Source organism: Mastigoproctus giganteus, chromosome 14 (assembly GCF_048544385.1).
Source record: "Mastigoproctus giganteus isolate SK-2022 chromosome 14, ASM4854438v1, whole genome shotgun sequence".
NCBI lineage: Eukaryota > Metazoa > Arthropoda > Arachnida > Uropygi > Thelyphonidae > Mastigoproctus > Mastigoproctus giganteus.
The window spans coordinates 57,838,461-57,863,262 of NC_143588.1; the positions used below are offsets into that span (position 1 = coordinate 57,838,461).

At 36.1% G+C, this 24,802-nt stretch overlaps 1 protein-coding gene across 4 annotated transcripts in view; it reads left to right on the forward strand.

The window, feature by feature from the left end:
- Positions 1-23,835, forward strand: part of LOC150075148 (uncharacterized) — a 210,342-nt gene extending 186,507 nt beyond the window's left edge. For 2 of the 4 annotated variants that reach the window (XM_090389119.1, XM_090389122.1), the window contains 6 exons: positions 10,036-11,831; positions 11,955-12,022; positions 17,297-17,457; positions 18,706-18,836; positions 22,153-22,329; positions 23,508-23,835. In XM_090389119.1, coding sequence (XP_090245245.1) covers positions 10,036-11,831; positions 11,955-12,022; positions 17,297-17,457; positions 18,706-18,836; positions 22,153-22,329; positions 23,508-23,639 — 2,465 coding nt within the window. In that variant the 3' untranslated portion in view covers positions 23,640-23,835. Of the gene's footprint in view, positions 1-10,035; positions 11,832-11,954; positions 12,023-17,296; positions 17,458-18,705; positions 18,837-22,152; positions 22,330-22,536; positions 22,556-23,507 lie in introns of all 4 variants that reach the window. The other 2 variants (XM_090389120.1, XM_090389121.1) reach the window with 2 other exon arrangements.
- The last annotated feature ends 967 nt before the right edge of the window (positions 23,836-24,802 follow it).

Consider the following 24,802-nt stretch of genomic DNA (forward strand, 5'->3'; position numbering starts at 1 on the left):
TTTGGGTAACTTTGTGTGCGACGGTGATGTTAGCCACAGTTCAATACAGTCACTTTGATTAGTCTAGTCACGTATTTGGCTTGCGGCCAACTAAAGGTTATGCGATTTCTGTCAGGAAGATGAGAGAATAGATATTTTTATCTTTTTAACTATTGTTAACTCGTAAAGAAATCCTTACACACGATGTCAAATATGACACGCTTTGGTCGTGAAAATCTGCAAGAGTATACCGAATCGCCTGGAAGGTAGGGTATGCCAGCAGGAACGTGAAAATCATCGATAATCTTCAAATTCTTCTGAACAGTTTCCGCGAAATGGTTCTCATGTTCTTAGAAAAACATATAAGTCACATGGAAGAAAGAAATGTTCATATAAAATAGTAAAAGCGAAATTTTTGTTTCACAACTTTCGCTTAATTGAATTCAGTAGGTAATTTACAAAGATATACAGTGCTTAACATATTATTAAGATCGTTTTTACTGCAATGTTATCAGCAGGCACAAAAAATAATCCTAATTTATGTAAGGTGTGAATTAAGGCTAAGTAGACGTGATCTACATAGCTAAAACTTCTAAATTAATTTCTTTTTCGGTCATTTTTAGGGATTTCATTTAAGCCTATCACCGGGCCGCACGACAATTGTTTGCACCCCTAGTTTAATTTTATTGGAATTTCCTCTATCTGTTTTTGAAACTTCTCTACGGATTACGCAAATTTTTAGCCTCCTGTCAATGGCAGCAGCTGCAGTTTTATAAATTCTTCCCTTCAGTCTGCAGAGAACGCTTCATTTACAAGTTTAATTTGGGGAATGTTCTGTGGCGAGGGGTTCTTCAGATGCACTTTCACCGACTTAATTAAAAGTATAATTGATTCTGTCGTTTCTCCTTACGATAAAGAGAGATTTCCAGGTCACGTGTTTTTATTATATTTCTTTTTTAATCTTTTCGTTCGGAATGGAAACTCCTCAGCAGAAGAATTATCGTAGCATCTTACGCATCACCCGACTACTTTTCATGGACGATTTTAGCCAACACTTGTTTTACTCGAAAATTTTTTCTTATTAATTTTGAATTAGATTGCCTGCATGAATTAACAACGCGCTGTGTGTGTGTGTGTATATATATATATATATATATATATATATGGTAGCACGTTCCACCATACAAGTGTACATATTAGACTTATTTGAAAGATGAATGAAGAAATGCGTTGTAACAGGTTGTGCACGGCTTTGTTTATGGGAGAAAAAAAAAACAAAAAACATACACTCTATTTTTATTTGAATTCGCGATTTTGTGTTTATTCCTTAGCTTTTGGGCACACAGCCTAGTGTAAGTTCGTCAATATTTTAATTATCACAATAAATCAGAAAATGGATATGCATTACTATATTAGGAATATCCAATCAAATTAGCCTATATGTGTAACTGCCATAATTTTGTCTTTAGATCAATTCCAGTCAATGTCGGTCAAAACTCCGAAAGTCTTCATTTTATATGCAGAGATTCCATTTAAGAGAGAGAGAAAAGAAGTTTGACGAATTGCTATTTGTCCAATTTTAATTAAATTTGGGATCGCTCGAAAAATCTTTCTAAAAGACTCGTAAGTGAAACACTCATGAAAAGCCGTCTACTAGAAGAACTTGGTTCTTCCTGACAGACGGACATACATCCATCTTGAAAATAAAAGTCGTTATGATCGTTTATAAAAAATTTAAAAAATATCTGATTAATTAATTGTTAAAATTATACAAAAAGTACAAGTCCCCATACGAATGAAATTAATATATCATAATATTAATTAGAGTTAAAAAATTACATGGAGTTTTTGATGAGAGAGAGTTAATTTACTTCAGTAGATTATTGCAGAACCACACAGGAAATAATAACCGGAAATATGAAGTGCGTAAAACTTAAAAAAAAAAAAAAAAAAAAAGTTTTCTTTTCTGTTTAAAACGTAAATTTATTCTCAAGTTTTTCGTTCCTTAAACTATACAACAATTATACATTCAGTTATATCACTACTATACTATTTATATAATTCTTTAGATTCATTTCCACCTTGAAATCTAAAATCCAATATCGAAAAAAGAAAGCTTTTGTTATCACCGACCGAATGTTGACAACACATATCTCCCAACTTCTACTGCAGACCACTTAAATTCGCTATTATCTTTATTGCTTAATTAACTTAATTATAAAATCGATTGCACTAGGGAATTTACAGTGCAAACCGATTGCCTCTTTGCTGAGAAACCCACTCTTGCAATGAATACAGAACATGAACATGAAAAAGTAAAGCCTGAAAAAGACTCAAAAATATACACAATAAAATTAGAGAAATATTTCTAATTTATGTAAGCTGGATGCCGTTTAAAGAATTCAAATTTAAATTTATACACATATATTCTGACAAATGCAAACGTTACGTTAGTTGCTTTCCTTGGGTTTCTGTAACGGGAAAAAAAATGCAGGTTATTAAAAGGTGTCCGCACTTTAATTTTATATATTATATTTGAACTTAAAATGATATCTCGATTATAAAATGTCAACTGCAAGGAGTTGGGTTTTCAACAGCAAATTTAAGCAGTTTCATATGCTGGCAAAATGCCAACATATGAAATTTCTTCGCAAGCAATTGATCTTTTGCGGTCTTTTTTTAAAGATAAGTTTAAACTCCTAGAATTTTGTACGAGCAGCCTATAAGGAAATATTGCGTAATGTGGAGTTACCATACTCCAAAAAATAAGATGTTGTCAATTTAGTAGCTAACTGTAACTTTAACCTCAGATTTATTTTAATTCCTCTAATGAAGTGTAGAAAAACGTGGCACACGTGATGGAACACTATTTGCTAAATGACACGTAGCGTGAGTCACGCATTTTTAGCTAAAACTGCCACGTTCTAATTTCTGTACAAGCATAATTTACTTCCCAAATAAAAACATATTTTTGTCATTCACCGCGTGGACTGTGAAATGTTTGATTTGTTTGTCATTGTTTGCGTAATTTTTCACGCGGGACGAAGCATGCGTCAGTGTGTCACTGCACGCATACTCCACAATTTACTTTTATTTATTTTATAAGCAATTGAGAAAATATTGTTATTCGTCGCACGGTCTGTGGGACACAGATTTCATTCTTAAATATTTTCTCTAACTTTTTACTCGCGGGGAAATCGAATTAATGAAAGTGATACGCGTGCTTATTCTCGTGGAACGATTCTAGGTGAAATTGCGTAAATTACAAGCTTACGATCGAACACTGATAGACCCTACTAACTTAGCCGAAGTTATTTATTACTAGGCATTGCCATGACCCAGATTGCTGGATCATCGGGTTCTGTCTAATGGAAATCGGCAAAGATGTTTCTAAATGATAGGTAAAATAGGTCAATGTATTTAAGCAGCCTTTTAATGAATGCTGCAACAGGCTTTTTTTATGTGTTGTTAATTGAATAACTTGGTAAAGATGCGGTAGTGAGGAGTTTTCTTACTTTCCATTAGCTTTTTTTGATTATATCAGAATATCAAAAGTTAGTTCCTGAATAGATGTGCTGAAATTTGCTTTCAGAGGATAACTGATTGTTAGAGCAAACTTTTATTTATTTTATAAGCAACTGAGTTAAAATAAAAATTTTATTATTTTTTCTGATTTTGTATACGCTTGCTTCCTTGCAACGTTTTGCCACAGTTAACTGAAAAGAAGAACCCTGTAACATGCAGAACATTTCGGACGTTCTACATATTACCCAGTTTCTCATCAGTGGATTAAATGCTATAAACAAATATAGTATATTTTTCCCTTCTTTCTGTAATGTGAAGTCAACTTTTAAAACTAATTTAACAGAAAATTCTTGATTGAAAAATTAAATAAATAAATAAAAATATATATCATTGAATATAATTCAAATGAACTCGGAAACCGATATTAAAATTCCATTTTGATAATAAAAAAAATTATAGCAAAAAAATAACTATCTGTAAGTTAAATTTTAAAAAAAAATTATTTTTTTACTTAACTTGCAGATAAAATGTCGACCCTCCTCCCCCTTCCACACAATAGTCCAGTGGTCAGTGTAATTGCTCTGTAGCCGCATGGGTAAAAGGTCTCGGGTAACGTCTGCATGGTTTTCATCCCATAAAAACAGGATAACCGAACTGATCACCCAAATTACGGACAACTTAAACTATATCTCATGGCCTTAGGTACCAGAAAAGAAACTGCTACACTGTTTTTGCGGGAAAAATTCATGTGACTAAAGTTTTGTCCCTGATACAGAGATTTAATTCGTAACGTTTAGTATTAAGAGGAAGGAAAGTATCCAGTTTTCTTAAAATTGATTATAAATAGAGATAAAAGTTGATTGGCATCAAGGGCATCTGACCAAAGGTGGAGCCCTAACATAAACCGTATCTGATAAATATGGAAGAACCAGTCCTTTTATTTAAAAAATAGGAAATAAGTTTAGCCTAGCGCTCTGATTTTTTTTTTTTTTTTTTTGCACTAAATCTATATAAGTTACATAAAAATAAAGGATCTGGACACCGAAAATGGACACCCATCAATCTGGAGAGTATTTGGACGAGGGTATAAGATCAGTGTGAGAAAAAAAAAAAGGGGGGGGGGGGGCAGGAAACGCTTTAGACTAGTTGTATAGGCAGCAGAAATACCCCGATCCGGCTCCGAATCTGGACACCATGTCAAACAAGTTAGTGAATGTACGCAGTGTATTACATTTCAGGCGCGTTAGCAGATAGTAATGATATATATATATAATAATTGTCGGATTTCTATTGGTCCAAATTTTAATGAATTTTGGGAAGGCTCGTTAAATCATGATAAACAAGCCAAACATAACATTTCATGAAAATCCATCCACTGGAAGTCGAATTATTACACATGGACGGACAGAAAAAGAAACAACAATTGCCAGATTTCTATTGGTTTGATATTAAATGAAATTTCAGATGGCTCGACAAACTTTTCTAACTAAGCCGAATAAACATTTTATGAAAATCTATGCACACGAATCATAGGATGTCTGCAATAGCTTTACTCTCTTCAACTATAATTATTGTAAGATTTTATAATTAATGCTTTTGTGTTCTATTTTATTAATGCCTTTGTTAATTAATGTACTTCTTGTTAGCAAATACAAGGTACTACTGTATGGCAACAATTCATCTGATTATGTTGTATTTCGGTAGAGGATATACTGTAATATGAATTCTTATTTGGAAAGTTGAATAAGGGATCAGTAACAGATTTTTTTTTTTTTTTTTTTTTTGTGTTGAAGCCATCTGTAAAATATGCGAAGATGTTACCATATCTCGCAACGTTGACTATTAATGCTGACTTAAAATTATTCACCCTTCCCACTCATTATGTTAGGCAGACATCTGTCTATGGAGGTAGCCAGTAATACCTCGTGTGGGTTGAGTACGTTTCCTATTGTGTAATGATTATGTAATGGTTCAACGGAAGATGTGGGTAGGTTTGAGAAACAGATTGTGGGAGCACTTTATTATTCTGTGTGTGTGTTTTGCCAGGTGTTTGACCATTTTAATTCCAACATAGGAAGAGACTGAAACAGAACCACGTTTGTTTGCATCCCCATTCGCATCCATTTTCTGCTTCAGTTAATTATAATTTTAATTTATTAATTTCTCTTGAAGAAAGTTGTTTTAGTCCAAAACGTTTCACTTTAATCTAAAATAATATAGCTTTCATTTTTCGTGCTATTTATAAAAAAATAAAAAAATCACTTGTTTTAACTGCCTGGAAGCAGGCTTAAGCTGCTCGAGGTACTTCAGAAGTTTCCTGTTTGCACAGCCGTCGTTCAAAGAGTTGAGACGTGTACCAGGTAGCAGCGATCAGCGATTAGACATCTCGTGCGTCGCTATCAAGACATGCAAGTCCGTTAATTTCCATTTGCACTGTACTTCACGTGCTTCTGGTGGGTGCGGCTGGATTTCTGCGGGTTCTATAAAAAAGGGTGTGGTCGTTTCCCCTTCAATGTCGCCCATCAATAAAACCATTATTATATTGCCAAATGCGGTAAAAAAAAAGTGCTGCCACTGTCGTAATTTTGATTGCAGGCTCCTCCAGAGGCAGAGCGCATATACGTGCGAACCTGTGGTTTACTGTGTGTGTAACTGCACTCGACGAAAAAGCAATAATATTCATACGCCTTTAACACTCGGTGAACTGTACTTAACCACCTTGAACTTGTGTCTTGATCTACTTCCCCGCTTGCGTCTGTTGTCTCCATCTTACTTGCTTTTTTGCTAACTAATATGTTTAGTAACCTACATTAAGCTTAAAGGGAACAAGATTTAAGAGATAAAATTTAGAAGCAGCGAGGACAAGGCAGAAAGGCGTATAAAGTCTCAGCGGAGGTGTGGGGGGGGGGGGTTTCCTTGCGATTTTTTCCCGATTTGTTTTTTAATATAACAAACAGCTTCAGTTTATATTTATGCCCCCACCCCACGCCCAAAGAAAGTTTTGTCTCCCCGCCAGCGAGAATCTATCCTTTGTTCATTTCCGGTCAACTGGGCGAAATACATAATCTTTCTGATCATTGGATGAAAAGATGCAGGAATGCAATCATTCCTTACTTGGGTCGCGAGTTACGTGCAGTTGACGCCACGAAGAAAGAGTGCTATTGTTGCTTTACGTGAAGAAGGATGTTCTTCCCATCATAATGCTTATAGAGTGTCTTGTAATCAGCCGACAGTGAGTAGATTTCTTTTCAAACTCCAGAATACCGGTTCTGCTGATAGGAAAAAAGGAACCAAACGAGTCTCTATGCCAAAACAGGACCACGTTTTGAAGCGCTTATGCCTTAAAAACCGTAAAGCTTCTTCGTCTGAGCTGAAAAGAGTATGGGAAGAACATACAGGAGTGGTAGCAAGGGCAGTAACAGTCAGAAGATGCCTCTTCAAAAATGGACTTGTAGCCCATTGTCTTAAGAAGCTTCCTCCTCACACAAAAAATGAAAAAGGCCCGATTAATTTGGTGTAAGAAGCATGTCAAATGGACCCCCGAGCAGTGGAAGTCAGTTATTTTCTCGGATGAGAAGAAATTCAACCTGCATGGCTCTGATGGGAGACAAACGATTCGCCGTAGATGTGGTGAAGAATACCATCCAGTGTATGGTTTCTACAGTGAATGAAATTCCCTACCAGCCAAATGATATAGGGATGCATTTCGTATCACCTGCAGTTTATAAAAGGTTCCGTAAATGACAATGGATACCTGGCTATATTGGAGGGCAAATTGCTGCCAACCATCAGAGACCATTTCAACCTGCCAAGTAACTGCATCTTTCAGGACGACTCTGCTCCTTGTTATCATTTCTGTAGTTACTTTAGCTTCATTTCTGCATTAGAGGTTCGACAGTAATGTGTTTACATTTGTTACAGGTGAAAAAATGGTTGGGAGAATGGCCCATTACAACTGTTAGCTGGCCGGGAAATAGCCCGGACCTGAATCCTATACAGAACTGTTGGCACGCATCGTGTGGAATGTGCAGTGGCCAGAAAGAAACCGAAGACCCTTCGTGAACTTGAGGAAGCCATAATTCGTGTTCGGAACCACGAACTATCAGTTGATTATCCTCAGAAATTGATCTTGTCAATGTCTCTACGGTGTGCTGCTGTCTGCTATTAGGGCCAGAGGCGGTTCAACTAAATATTAGTTTGCACCTGGTGAACTTTTCATTTTGTTTTCCGTTTAAAATGATAAACTGAAGCAAATTTAGGGCTTCTGATAACATTTCAGCCATAATTTTTGTGTTTACCAAACCTGTTGTATAAAGGTTGCAAATGCTCATTTTGGAATATTTTGAGAGCACCTGTCAAATATTACTTAGCTTTTCCTTAACTATTAATAAATATCTTTTGTTTATATTTCTATTTGTGATGCTAGTCATTAATGTAACATACCATCGCGAAAAAGGGTTAGAAATGTGAAATTCCTAGGTGCAGTTTCTTTGAACACCAGTGTATATGAACCATACTAGTACAATACACTATCGCTCCCTCATCAACTATTCTCAATTTACAAATTATTAACATCAATTATTACCCAATCATTCTCTTCCATTACCAATTTTTATCACTTACATCAGTAAGACTCATTTCAACTCTTATTACTCTTTTTATATATTTTTTCTAACCTTTAATGCATGAAGTGTATTGCAATTGATGTCCTCTTACCTAAGTAATGATCACTATAAATCACTCATTCTACCTTAGTCTCTAGTTACCATCTCAGTCATCCCACTTTACTCATGAGGTTTCTCTATTAATAAAATCTTTCTCTTTACACCTCATCTGGTTTGTTATCTTGTGTTGGCACCTGGCCTAAATTAATGATATAGGTTAACATATCCCCATATTCCTACAGTACTATCCCTATAAATATAATTTCTTTACTAATTCCTTTATACTATTACTTTCCCTTTATTTACCCTTGTACCACCTTTTCGTTACCCATGAGCAATAACATTTATTACCAATTTTCTCAACTTCAGTAACTAACTTGCCTAACACAACAGGAATGTTCTTTTTTAAAAGGACTATCACTCAGTTCCTTACAGAGCTAGATTATGAGTCCTTGAGTTCAGGATTCGAGAAAAAAAAAACAGGAACAGACTTGCTTTCCGAAATGGCCGCTACTTCCAATTTCCTTGCATTCAGGCTTCCTTCGTGGCAGAAAGGCTTTCTTTCATTTCTTGGGAACTCTGATTTTTTTTCCCCTTCCGATGCCGGACAAACTTTCTTTCTTTTCTTGGTTCACATATCTGCACAACTGGCCATTTCTCAACGGGCCGGACCCTAGACACAAGTGTAGTCTCTTACACGACATAACTTCGGATGTACAGCTTGCGATTACGTTGCCAGGAACGCCGATCATTCTATCACCGCCTTCCGATGCTGGAAGGCTTTCTTTCTCTTCGTGGCTCACAAATTTGCACATGTTTCCCACTCTTCCATACCTCCAAAAAAAAAAAAAAAAACATAATCTCTTTCAGTCTGCACGTACTCGCATCCTCTACGCCTCATTACCCCTTTCTCTCGCCCATTTTTTTTTTTCTTCATCTTCCTACCACGAGATGTGAACTCCGATCACCAAAAAAATCTACTTCCACTTCAACCTGCAAACTCACGACTTTCTCTCCTTAGACCACAGTGAAGTCAGATACAGAATGCACACTTGCTCAATTACTCCCCCCGAACTTTTCTTTTTCCCTCAAGTTTGGAACACCTCCCCCAAGGACTCTCAATCAATCCCCCATACTCTGTTTAATTTTCCATTCCTTTCTATTTGCTAAAACGCCTCACCACAGCCATCTTCCTAGCGCACAAACCAACCCTTCTCTAGAAATTTCTTATTTTTTTTCACACCGCAGTATGGCCCTTTCATGTTTGCCGGTCACCTCCAAAACACTCAGTTTCGTGTTCACACCTTCTGTGCTAAATATATCGAACTTAGCCAAATATCAACCACCCTGACGAAGTTTTCTTTTTATGCGAACACTGGATGTCCACTCATTTCCTGTTTACTTCCTAACGGTGGCTTAGATCAAAAGAGACGCCTCATAATCCAGTTTCATGGTCCTATTGTTCTTGCCCTTAGCAACCCTTTCTCGCCTGTACGTAAATGGCACCCCCTCCCTAGTGCTGACCGCTGTCCCTGTTTGCCCTCTTATATTATACTCGAAATTACTTGTTTCCATTTAGCCGCTATTTAAACACATACGTCTATAACTTTCCCATCCCCAAATCCAGTGTTTCTTCAAACTTTAACCTTATTTACATTAAAATAAATATCCATTCTTAATACTTACTACCTTTAGCTTAATACTCGGACATTAAGGCTAATTCGCACTTTCCATTGCCCTTACTGGATTAATTCTAGCTAAATATTTCTATTATATATTGTAAAATCTACTTCTTACATTGTATAGTGAAATCTGAAAAAGAAACATATTTTACGATTGTATGTGAATATTTTCTTTTCCTTTTCAGGATCTACAGTTGGTGACGATGTACTTAGCACTCCTAGTACAAATGTGTCGCAAGGGAAAACTAATCAGTCTGACAAAGAAATTACTTCTACGATCATATTTCTCGAATTGAATCCAAGGAATGAAACTCATACGGTCTCCAGTACTCAAACAGATCATTTGTTCATTCCAGATCATTCCAGAGCCGCCTTCAGGACAAATGATACCAGTTCAGTGAGCAGTGTTGAGAACCAATATCCTATCACAAATACGAGCAACGTATCCAATGACACAAACGAGAGCTTACAATCCCTCCCGAACAAGATTCCTGGTGATATCCGTACAGACGCTTCCAGTGCCGAAATAGATTATCAAAAATATATTCCTGAACAGGAAAACAAAGTCCCTGATGTTGAGAATATAACAGCGGAAAATATCACACTTGACTCGTATCTCAATGATACAAGTAACACTAGTCTCGATCCCAACGTCACAAAAGAAAGGACAGAACAGATATCAGATTTTTCTGACACAGGTCAGAACAAGACGAATGTATCTTCTGAAGTCACTACCATAGTATCGCTGTCCAGTGAATCACGATCCCAGGATTTGAATGGTAGCCAATACAATCAGGACACGCTGTCTGACTTAGCTACAGCGGACAGCACAAACATTATTGAATGGACAACAAGTAAACCCCCAGAGCATGCTCTACAAGAATCCTCTTCAACGACTTCGGTGCCACCTGTCCCTGTCCGTAAATACCAAGTGTTACCTCCTCGGATTCGCCAGCCTAATGCACAAGTTACTATTAGAAATAAAACTTCTTTATCTTCCTTCCAATCGCATGTTGCCCTCAGCAGGACCACAACAAGAAATCCACGTAAGAAAATGGTCAGACTGTTCAATACTCTCAATAAAATTGGATCAAGTTCAGCTTCAAATTCAACTTCAAGTAATCAATCTACAGAAATTTTGGATGATTGGAATACAACAAACATCGAGAATTCCGAGGAGGATTCTGAGAACTATAATATCTCTGAGGAAAAACCTGAATTACCACCTCCCGTGCCCCACTCAGTGACAGAAAATAAAAACATCACCAGCAACGTAGGAAACATAACGGGGATTGGCATCAAGGCCACTGTATCAGTCTCTCTGAACGTCACGCACTCTAAAAACAAAACAGATGAAAATTCCACCTTTCACCAGTTAGAAAACAACGGGATTGTGGAAGAAAAGCCAAAGAGTCAGAATATTAGAGGGTCTAAGAGTTTGGAAACAAGTGGCAAGAATTCCTTTGGAGATTCTGAAAATTCTCTAAGAGATCGAAACGGTACAGAGAACTTAAGGAGCAGCGATCTCTTCGATTTTAATGGTTCTTTGACGGAAGAAACCGTGTCAACTGGACGTCCCATAGTGCCAATCGTCTACAGTTCGAAGCCCTCTCAAATTTTTAACACGGCCAGCTTTAGCACTACGCCTAACATTCAGCCTCTGAGGATACGATCAACAACATCCCAGAGTATCCACAAAGAACACAAAAGTCCTCCAACAGCAGTGCCATCTCAAACTCACGAGATGTTTCCCGTTGAGAGTTTGTTACCTCACGATAGTGACAGATCAGGAGGATCCTCTTTTCCAAGTACAGAAGAGGTTCCTGCATCCGAGGAAATTTTTGATCCAATTGTTAGTGACGGTAGTCGGATCAGAGTGCTTGGTGTTATGGGGATTACTTCTGGTTTGGAGTGGATACCACAGTTAGAATATCGGCATTCTCCAGAGACAAAAGAGACGGAAAAAATAGTCAAAGAAATGGTAATTTTAGAACATTATTTCATTATAGTCAAATAAGAAATTATGCAAATTACTGCGTTGATATATATTTGTAAATACAGGAATCTTTTTAACTTGTAATTCTTTCTTTATTTTACTGTTTAGTTGGAAAATCTCTTCAAGAGAACGCCAATTGCTTACAGATTGCAGAGCATCGAGATCGACGGATTCTCGTAAGAATTTAAAATTGATAGCATTATTTTAATCAACTGAATTATTATAATGAAATCCCAAACTGTTACGTATAATAGAGAGAATGTTTACAGGGGGGTTAAGTCTTTCCACCCCTTCTCATCAATAACTGTTGATCTAAGAAATGTACTGCTTACGTATGAAGAAAGTCCATTAATTATATGGATGAAAAGTATAGGGAATGAGAGGAGGGCAGCTAACGAATGACCGTGAATCGCCTATAGAATTTCTCTGTACTGTAATATTTATTTCTTCTTGATTAATTTCCAAACTATGAATATTTTTCAAATCATTTATATTCTGAATATAAATCGTTTGATTCCTCTGAAACATGGGATTTTCATACAGCAAAACACAAAACATACTGAAATTACAGACAAAATACATATGCCTCAAAACAGAGAATAAGAAAGAAAAAAAAAAAAACAATTCTTGAACTAACAGACTACTGATGTTATTAAGAAACCCCAAAACGAGCATCAGTTTCATTATTCCGAATTTCTTCTTGGACTTCTTTGGAATTCTCTTCACAACAATTGAAAAAGCCGGTTTCAGAAGATGCTTGGCTTATTAATATATCCTTAGAGTAAGATTCTCTATGTTGCTTGCTATCACCAGGGTAACAGCCACGTGACTGCCGTTTATTGAGTCTATTTTCTTTTTTTTTCGCGAACTATCAGAAGTTGCAATATGTAGTCTGGATGGAAGGAAAACATGCAGGGCAGGTGATTGCGACATATGTTAGGGGCTGTCGCATTCAATTAAGTGTACTATATAAGAGACCACTCAGAAGTCACTAACCCAAACTCCCATTTCTCAGTAAACTTCATATATGCCTCCTAATTCAATAAGATGGATATTCTCTTTGTTGCATCACTTTTGACTTGCATGCTTCGTGGGATATGCTTTAAGGGACCTTATAATAAAAGTTACGTGCATTAACGGATTCTTTAGGTATGAAAGACTTCCGAGCGCTTTACCTAAAAGCAGTGGTTCAGAACCGATGAGCTACAAACGCCAGGGACCCTGTAGGATATTTGCGACGTACCGTAATAATTAAAGATATAAAATTACTACGACCAGTAGGGAAGTTTCCGAATGTTTAGATTTTATTTCACTTAAAAAGGAGTCGGCTGAATAAATACATATCTTCTTTATAGGCACCTTAACATATATGTATAATGCGCTTATTGGCTTCACTACGTCCGTCTGCATGGAATAACTCAATAACCCCCAATAGCTGGATTTTCTTAAAATTTTATATTTATCTTTTTTAGAAAAAAAATGTTCAGCTATCCCAAATTTCGTTAAAATCGGGCCAATAGAAATCCGGCAATTATTTCTTTGTCCGTCCGTGCGCAAGTAATAACTCGACTCTCAGTGAATATTTTTTTTTGGTGAAATTTTATATTTGGCTCATTTGAAACGACTTATTGAAGTTAAAGAGCAGAGTTTCTTTTCGAGAAGTTATTAAAATTTTTCATCTCTCGAGAAAGTAATTTTTGTTTTTTGCAAGTTTTTTTTTTTTTTTTTTTTTTTAATTTTAGAAAACTGTCTATAAGAAAATTATTCAGATTTTGTGGTGTTTGTTTCTTTTGTTTTATATAGAGTGGTTAGAAAGTTTTTTTTTCTCACTTCAATTTTTTTTTTTTAATTCGAAAAACTATAGATCCACCAAAGAATTGTTATTTTCGCTGATCCCGTACTCTAAGGTCACAAAAATAATTAGTTTTGAAATTGCCAACAGGTGGCGACGAGCAGTTCGGTTGTTATCTCTCGCACCTGATAGTTGCTATTATCTGTGTGGTAGCAAGATGTCTGTGTTAGCTGATGAGTTCTGCATACAGGACTCATCAACGGTTGACATACAGTAAAATCTTCGCTTCAATAACTGGAAGTGTACAGGTTTCTCTATTACGATTAATATTGGAACCCCACATCAAGATATAGACAACTTCAAGCCACGTACGGATCCATAAGTTACGGGAACGATCCACTATCTCTACATTACGAGGATTATTTATTTATTTGTGCATTTGAAGTTACAAACTTTCCCTTGAACAGCAGTAGCTGACCACGCAACTAGTACCGGTACCGTAGTGTTCTGATTGAAAATTAGCAGTATCAGTGGCCTCGTTATGTTCAAACAAACGATCTTTTAATCTTCAAAGGGAGGGAAAAAGTTATCAACAATCAATTGTGCGATGTGTGGATAGGAGAATCCAAGCGGAAGAAAATGAACAAGTAGAAACCATGTCCAGCATTTGCTAACCAAGGACGGACCTTGACTAGTTGCCAGCAACGGGTGTCTTAGGCAAATCGGCGCTGCCCTCTCCTAAACATCAACAGAACACAGAACTAGGTTGTTGATATACAGTACTGGAAAACATTTTTCTGAGTGGGTCATCTTGACCTCCATGTCACAACAAAAGAACTTCGATAAAATATTATTTATTTTTGCAGTAAATAAAAGATTGCATATTAATAAATTATAATTTATACTTCTCCGTATCTTTTTTAACAAGAATTTGGTTCCTATATAGACGACCCTGCCCTGTGCTAACAGCTTTCGCCTTACCTGAATTCTAGAAGTATTGTTCATAGATACTAATGAGTAAGGTTACATAAATTTTCATATCAGATTAAACATCTCCCTAAATTGAAAACACTACTATGTGATCTAATGTTTCCAACTTTGTAATTGTGCAAGACGGACGAGTAACAAGGTTGGAGTTTGGTTATCTGTGGACGGATGACACTAGCTTTCATCAAAATGGTTCTATAGTAAGGGCGAAATGGTACCCAAGGAGAAATTCCTCACGAAAGCATCGAAGAAATTTACTCAGTTTGGGCAACTGTGTGGTGAAGTTTTACATCAATCTTTATTATCAGACCGTTTCCATTGAAAAAGGAATGCAAGAAAATGTTGAAAACATGCGGGATTAAGAAATATTTTAGCTTTTTTACAAATAATAATCTCACATTAAGAAAATGTGCTTCTCTTTGATAACAAATATTAATTTATGCAAGGAAAGTGTTACACCTCAAATTCAAAACAATGCGAAGGCCTTTCTGTGCGAGCACATTACCAGAACAGATTACTACTCGATATTATTTGTCCTTGTCCTATCAGATCTCTGTGGACTTTCGGCAAAGGGTTTTAAGGGTCTATACAGATTTCCCAACTTCCATAAAAGATCTAAAGTAGGCAACCAATTAAAATCCAACATCGGCCTACTTGGCGTTCTCCGCCCATAAGAACTAACAATACTATCTGTGCATTATTTCGTTTATCAGTCTTAGGCACAGTTCATGGTAAAATTTACTTCTGAGTATTCCAATTTTTCCTCAAAAGACAAACCAATTTTGGCAGACTATCCGCAGTTACATGAGCGTGTATAAGAGGAAAGATAAAAATTGTATTGAGATATGCAGCGAACTAGGGTTAAATTTTGAAATCCTTGACAGAGTTTTTAATAATATCGAGTTACATCTTTTATCCTTCTGCATGCCAAAAATATATATGAAAACTTGCTCGGAGTCGAATAAAAATGAGGCTATGAACCAATTCAGCTCGAACTTTAGAATAAAAGAGAGAAACTTCTTGCAGTTGGGTATCATTTGCATTCAATTACGTTGGTAAGTAGCATTTTAAGGTGGGTTAGCAAGCAGTCTAAATGAAGTTGTTTTTATGCTAAGTGCGCTGCAGAGAAAACATTTAGCTTCATTCTGCCCTGTTTAATGGCGCGATTCTTCCAACGCATTACCCTACGGCTTGCGGCGTTGCAGCCATTAACATAACTTAGCTCCACATCTGAAGAGGACTGGCGTTCGAGGTTCCAGCGCTTTTCTCAAAAACTGCCGCTATTACTATCAGTTTCCGTCACCTGCACGGCTATAACTATAATTCCTGCAAAACAAATTGGAACACAACATAAGAAATCCCAGGGTAATTCATTATTTCACACTGGTTTCTTTCGTAGAGTGCTCCCAGAGGGCGTTTGCATCTTGGAACATTTCCTATTGAAACTTCGTTGATTTTCAGTCATATACAAAAGATTACTGTTTACGAAAGATTTTTATGAAGCCCCTTGGGGGCTCATGAAAAAAAAATTGGTAATAGTCGATTTTTCAGATAGCCCTATATTTTAGAGTTTACATTGGCCATCAATATTGATGGTCAATGTAAACATTGGCCATCCAATGTAAGTTATCATTTTATATGGCAGTATAATATTTTATTCCACAGCAGTAATGAAATAGTTATTAACGAAGAATACAGGTATCCGCGGATATTTTTGAAGGCAAGGTATTTGTACAAATTAATGTATTATTTATTATTAAATTGTAATATTAATTTGGCACAGTGGAAAGATAACAACCCTAACATCCAATTGCCAGATTTAGCATAAACCATTTTAAATGTTTTCGGTTTTAAAGATTTACACGAGCGATCGCTATATAAAGGCAACTGTTAGGTCAACCTTTATCTGAGCTTACTTCGAGGACATTTTCCAAACATTTTAAACATGAATTCTAAGTCAGTTTTTAACCTGTGGGAAATGAGTCTGCCACGATTACTGACCCACCGTAAAGGTATGCGAGCTCTGTGTTATATAGAGGCCTCATACTGTTCAGATCAAACATCGGGAACATTTCTCGTGCGCCTTCCGAAAATCTCTCAAGCATGTGCGCATAATATTTCGATCACGGGCACGCCTTTCTAAGCATTCTGATTGTAAGTGCATTTTGCTTTTCCCCGTATACAACTAAAATAAATAAAATAAATTTTCTGTTTATACTCCGGGACGACCAAACGGTCAGAGGAGTTCACAAGATAGACAGAATACGAGAAACGGCACCGTATTTAGCAGTCACGGGCTTAACTCCGGTCACTCAAGGCACGTGTACTTATGCACCCGCACGCGCTTGACCACTCGGCAACTACGCGGTATAAAAGGACTCATTCGAATTCAAGACTTTGATTGAGCAATTACTTCTTTATTTTATTCAGATTTTTATCTCTAAACAGCTTTAGAGATAAAGCTGTTTATCGCTCATAACACACCAAATATGACAATAATAAGGGTTATTGTCATATTTGGTGTGTTATGAGCGATATAAAAGAGAAATTTTTTGCACAGTTTTCTTCTGTTAGCTTTTACTGATTAACGTACGAAATAATATTCTCCTCATCTAATACACTAATAATAATAGGTACAAATTATGTTCTTATACTTTTTTTTTTTCTTCAGCAACAATGTAAGTACGCTCGTAGACTATTCCTTATATCTGATGAAGGCAGACGACGACATGGATATTGAATATCGACTAACCAAAATGTTTAACGATCAACTGGGAAAAGATCATACATTTGGAGGATACACAATGGACCCACTGACAACCGAATTTGCAGGTGAGAGCTTAAATACGTCTATATTCATTATACAAATACCTAATTATTTTTTAGGCGGGATGCAATCAACACATAAGAATATTTTTGTTCTTTAATAGGAGAATGGACAATGAATTCCTTAATTTCACTTATATTATCTCGTTCTCAATGTTTTACACTATTCCACCCAACCCTGCCCATCTTGTTATTTCGGCCCCCCTCGCAAATGATTTTCCGTCTTAATCTTAAGAAAAGTATTCTATGTGTCACTCCAGAAGACAAACACATCGATTCGCACTCCCAAAGGCTATTGCAACACATTGTGTACCGCGTGAATAAGAAAACGTGACCAGGATCAACATTCTACGTTATCCATTAGAGCACACATTACCACAAATGGAGCTGCCAACACCCCCACTAGAGTGAGCGAAGAAACACACCTGCGGATGTCATCACAATTTCCTCTTGTCACATACATGCGTGTCGATCTAAAAGGTGAAGCAATAACCTTTTCATGAATCCGTCTGTCTCCCACAGGTGTGAGCAGGTGGATGGCAGGCAAAAAGCTTATTCTGGTAGACAGCATTTATGTATAAAGAAATTCTCGTTATCTCATACAAAAGGAAACGTCTGTCCATAATAAACTTAATAGTCATCAGCAATGTCAGCGTTTTATTATTAATTATAGTTGTCTTTACCCTACCACCCTTTGTGGGATCCACCCACCGCTTGGTTATTCTGCTGTTTCAAGGTATCATACAATTAGTTTTAGTTCCATGTAATTTTAGTTTTTTTAATATATAATAAATATCTCTGTGTCACGTGGCTAATTTCCACCACTTTACCATTTTATGGCCGCCCAAGAAATATCTTTCGAACTCTGAATTAATCAATAGTACAACAAAAGACAAGATTGTTAACAGGCATACGATACAAATCCCTAGTCACGTCTGTATTGCCTTTCTCTACTTTTAATTCACACTCCGTGATGACGTCATCAAATAGTTAAAGGGAAAAAAAACACAAGCGATATGCCTTACAGTAATTTTAACCGTTTATTCCGTAGAGGCAGACGATAATATATTATTATTTCATATGAAGTATTTATTAAACTAACTGTAACCTGACTATTGTCTAGACCAGCTCTAATCGTCTGCGTCATAGCAAAAGGTAAACAAGTAAAGAGAAAATTCTGAGCATTCGATTGAATTTCTATCTACCGTATTCACAATCTTGGTATAACTTTTTTTTTTTTTTTTTCTTTTTCAGTGAAAGAAGAAAACAGCGAAACACCAACCCTGTTGACCAATGCGGAACCTCCAATTCCTCAATGGGCCATTGCTGTTATTGTGATTGGGGCAGCATCGCTTATTTTTATTATTCTGTTTGGAGCTGTTACGGTAAGTTCAACAAAATGACCATGGCATTTAAGAATACAAAGTAGAGTCCAATTTTTTGAACCCTGCTACAAATAGGAAGATGCACAGTGATTCTGCACATCTTTCTGCCTGCGTATGCGACGACATATACATACATGTCTATATACACAGTCAGCGATTTTTCAGGGCAGGGGCACTCGGTCGGTTTATGAAAGATGAAAAAGTATACAGATGCGTGCGCGCATTTAATTACAAGAATTTAAGTTCTATTTAGTAGCTAACAATGTTAAATAAGTCTATGGCAAAAGCCTCAAGCTGTGAAACTATAAAATTCATCATACACGTTGGCCATAGCCTCATTCTGTACGTAGCTGTGGGGGAAACTGGACTCTCTGCTTAGCCCACCCATCTCATATTGTGGAGGCACTTCGCCACGAATTGCCTTGACATTGCACTACTCTAAATAAAAGACACTACTCCAATGGAAAAGAATATTTCTTTATATTGCCTACTTGCCCACCGAGGAACCCCTGGCTGGAGTCTCCTCGGTGCGCAAGTAGGCACTGTGAAAACCTGAACAACACCCAGTGATTAAATATATCCACAATACGATATTAGTGTATACACCAATATGTTAAATAAATTATAACACTGTTAAATAATTTAATACACGATTAAATAAATTATTAATTAATTATTACTATTACCGTAAGTAAACAGTAGTATATTTCTCCACTGGAGAAATATTTTTTATTTAGAGTAGTTCAATACCAAGGTGACTCGTGGCGAAGTGCCTCCACAATATGAGATGAAAGTCGGTGGTTTCAACATGTTTTTAATAACGGCACCCCTAAGTCATTTATTTTATTTTGGAACACCCCCCATACTCAATTTTCTGCCAGGTAGATCCGATTCTCTCTCTCTCTTTCTCTCTCTATGTATATATATACATATATATATATATATATATATATATATATATATATATATATATATATATATATAATGTTAAAAAAAATATATAGAGGTACAAATTAAACATCAATTATAGATTACCACAAAATAAAAAAGACACTGTACACCTTTTTATAATGAAATAAACATATACATTTAAAAAAAAATAATAAGTTTAAGTAACGTAAACCAAATTACGTGGTACCCCTGGAATGTTGTTGCGACACCCCGGTTGAAAACTACTGCACTAAGTAGTAAACTCAGTTTTCTCACAGCTAAGTATAGGAAGAGTTTAAGCCCGACATGTACAATGACTTTTTATGCTAACTTAATTTAATGTTTGGCTTAATACAGAATATTAATCAAAACACTGAATTAAATATTAAATATAAAATTTATTAATATGTTTAATGAGTTTTCAGATATTGCAATAGCTGAATTTTTAAAGTTCACCTAAAACGTCTTTCATTATCGCATTTAATAAATATCAAATGAAACACAGCAAATGTGAATATTTATTTTTTCAATTAATGTTTCATTCTGAAAGTTTATTCAGCTTTTGTGGTACACGAATTTTGTCTGTTCAGTGTTATATACTTCCAACTTATTTTGACCTATCAATTAATCATTTTAGTTAAATTTCACAAAGAGATAAGAAGCAAGTATTGATAACGTAATTTATGATCCCTCGGGCGATTAAATTGGGCAAGAGGAAAAGTCCAATTAGCATTGAGCCTGCTCAAACCATTCAAAGCCTTATACACTTCAATCAGATCACCTCGCAGGTCATCTTAAATAAAAGTTCTGCAAATTGCAGCGTCTGGAGACCTAGCCTCCAGACATTGCAATTTGCAGAACTTTATTTAAGCCTTTCTTCGACAGAGCAACCTTTTGTTCCACTCACCAATCTCGTTCCCCCCCCCCCTCTGTACTCGTTCCAGCAGCTCTACATCCTTCTTGAAATGAGACCTCCAGACCTGTACAGTACTGAAGGTGTGGCCTGACCATTGCTTTATACAAGGGGATAATCACCTCCGTATCCCTGCTAGCAAAATTCCTGTATATCATTGACAAGACTCTTGCAGACTGTCTGTACTGCTCAGAAAACTTCATATCTCACTGCACAATTACCCCCAGGTATTTTTCATTCTCTACTACCCTGAGTGTAGTACCACACAGTTGATACGTTACTCTGGGGTTACTGCTACCCATACAGAGTACTTTGCATTTGTCAACGTTAAATTTTAGTTGCCACCTCAATCCAACTTTTCTAGATCCTGTTGCAGTAGCGTACTGTCATTAGTGTCATTAACAATTCTGCTAACCTTCGTATGGTCTGCAAACTTGGACATTAAGCCTGATATACCTTCATCAATACCACTGATAAATATACAAAACAACAATGGGCCTAACACCGAATCCTGGGGAACTCCACTAATAACATTAATCCACGAAGAGCGGTGTCCAATGATTGCCACTCTCTGTCTTCTCCCACTCACCGTCCCTTCATCCATAGCAACAACTTGCCCTTAATACAATACTGCTCCAATTAGTGCAGCAGTCTTCCATGTGCAACAGTATCAGAAGTTCCCAAAATCCAAGTACATGATATCAAAATTACTTTTTTCCTCCAGTTTCATTGTGACCACATCAGAGTATCCAACAAATTGGTCAGACAAGACTCTCCTTAACAAACCCATGCTGTGTCCGAGCTATAACTGAAGTTTTGTCTAGATGATCCTGCAATGCTTCTTTAACCAGTGCCTCCATTAATTTCCCCGGAATAGAAGTTAAACCAACGGGTCTGTAATTACTTGTGTCGCCCTTTGATCCCCTTAGTGAATTGGGTTTATATCTGCACATCTCTAGTTCATGGGGACCTCCCCTGAATCCATGGTAGCTCTCTTAATTATGGCTAAGATTTTGCTTACTTCCTTTGCTGCCTCCTTTAATATAACTAGGTAGATCTCATTCACCCTTGGTGCCTTTCTTTTGTTTAACTTCAACAATTTTTCCTCCACTTTGCTCTTCGTTATTACAAAATAATTAGCTCCCTGCCAGAGTTTGATAAACTTCTGGCACTCTGCTTCCTGAATAACTTCGTTCTGGTCTATAGATTTTTCATAATTTTGATATTCAAGTGTTTTAATCAAACGAACTCAATTTCGATACGCACTGAATAATTTTGAATACCTTTCATCCAATTAAACACAGGAAGTTCGTGACGTCATGAGTGTAACATGGCGGGGAGTTTTGAATAAGTTTCTTCTCATGCCTCCTTACTCCAAGAATACTGTATGAATATTTTTTAACAGTAATTTTCACTGATAGTGTACCTACGCCATCCTTTCTATTCTTAGTCTCTTTTTTTTTTTTGTCACAGGTTTACGGACAGCATCACGGTCGTAGAAAATATAATACCCGTTTGCACGATGAGGAAGGGGAAAGAGCCATGGATTCCAGTTCGAACGAATGGGAAAGCAAGCTGTCGGCGGCGTACGAAAATCTAGCAGCAGATGGTATCTACGACATGGATAGCGTGGCACTGGAAAAGAATAGGGTAAGCGAAAGAGACATTAGTCTCCGTGATTGTGAAACGTTGGAATACTTCTGCTATCCTAAAGATAATGCTGGTGTTTCAGCCGTATTCTATTAATTACAATGAAAAAGCTTCCCAGTTCTAACTTTTCTTAAAGCTCTTTTTTATAGTACTCTAATCCTGTAAAAACAAACTAAAACAATCCTATTTTTCTATTCAATTTGCAAGCAGGCCTAGAAGGTTTCAGGTACGTTGACTTTTATTATTCATGCGGTGCATTAATATTTAATTTTAGATTTTAATGTAGTTTGCAATTAAGTTTTTTCAATTTTCTAATCTTTAAGATCTTAAGATAAAACGTTTTCATATGAACGTAACTCTATAGAGCTGCTGCTCCTTCCCATCCTAATTAACGAAAATAATAATCTTCCATTAGCTGTAAATCGTAGAGGTAAAAATGCCTTCCACTTTAACTTATTTAAAACGAAAATCCGAAATAAGACTAAATGTAAAAAAAAAAAAAAATTAACAATAGAAGTAAAGAGATTATCATTAATTAAATTGGGTATATAACTTTTAAAAAAAAATTTCGTTCTAATTGCCAAAATTAAACAGCACAATGAATTGAAGAGGAAAACTCATTATGGAGACATATATATGAAAGCATAATTTGGTTCACAATAATTTTATTCTTATTGCGTTAAATGGATTTTTGTGAACAATTAAACACAAGCAGTTTATGCTTGTAGTTAATTGATGACGTCATGAGTAGTTACATTTTATGGCGTTTATCTGCAGTCTCTTTCATGCACGCTTACCTCGAGAGTATTGTATGAATGTTTTAAAAAAAACAAACAAACTTGAAAATCGAAAAAAAGGTGGAACATTTTGCGGCTGCCATTTATAAAGGTCATCTCAGGGAAAAAAAAAAGTATTTGAATAAATTTACATTTGGTATCTATTCACATTAATAAAATAAAGTTATATTTCATTTTTCGCAATTAACTTAAAGTATGCAAACCGTTTCTATATAAAAAATCGTAATTAGGGATAACTCTGACTAAAAACAAACCAACGTCAGCAGATTTTTTTTAAAAAAAACAGTACAACAGTTACTTACATAAATCTGACAGTGAATGAATTAAATAACAGAAATGTAGTAAGTGTTCACTCATCTTTCCATAATTCTTCTTTTTTAGAAGAACTCGTCCAGCAGCAGCAGTAGCCAAAAGCCGAAGACCAAGAAAAATCAATGTGACAGTTGGAGAACAGACTGGACTGGTCAGCCAACCAAACGTATTCGTTTGTCCATAGTGAACACTACCTTTTAAGTCGTGTCGTTCGATACACAATGAACTTCTTTATTGTCATACTTTGCACCAGTGCATTGCACTAGCACGCAAGCGCTCATGCACCAGCACCCCCCTACGCGTCATCGGACGGTGTACGACCACTTCTGGACTAATAACGATCAGTACCCGCCAAGTATTGGATACGGGGAAGTGAAAATGGAGGTGCTTTGTACCATTTGTAATGAGTGTCAGGACAGAGGTCAAGAAAACAGAGTTCGGTTATTATCAGGTGTTAAAGTTGAGAAAATTTAGTGACTTGTGGAGTGTTTATTTCATTATTCTGCGGATATACCAGAAAGGGAAGGTGGCTTTGGGGCATGCGCAGAACTGTATGGGAACAAGATACATAAGTCATGCTTCCCTAGCCTTTTAAATGTCGAGAAATCGCTATTGACAAGACGATATTTATCAAATAAGATAAAAAATTAATTAATTCTAATTATTAATTCAAATTTAAGTATACATAAATTATATTTAAATGTTTGGAAAGTTTTTTAATATTTAAGAACACGAACTTTAGTAAGTTATTAGAGTGAAATATAAACATATGTAAATATAATAAATATTTCTGATATACTAATTTAATATACAGTATTTTTTTCGACTATAAGACGTACAATGATTTTGAAAGGCAAATTTATAAAAAAAAAAAAAAAAAATTATACCGCTAACTGCAATTGCATGATAGATAGGATTCCTAGTAAACGTGAACAAAAGCCGGAGTAGCAGAGTAGGTCAGGCACGAGGGTGCAGAAACACATGCGGTTTGAATGTACCGTAGTTCAAGCTCGCGTGACTGCTAAATATAGTTAATGATTATATTCATTGTCAAAATGATTGATGTACACTCTTCTGACCTAGTGGTCGTATCGGATGATAAACAAGAGCATAAATTAAATATACACTAGCCACGTGACACAGTTTTAGAACATATAGCTATAGTGGCAAAATATTCAAAATCGTTGTATAACCCACCAATGAAGAGGTAGTTTTTTTGTTTTTTTTTAAATTTTCTTTTCTTCTATCATTACCAAAACACAAGAGTGCTTTTCAGTACCACTGAAAAGGGAATAGAAGGGTGTGTTCTGATAAAGCATATATATATTTTTTCCAGAAAGAAGAGTACGTCTTATAGTTAAAAA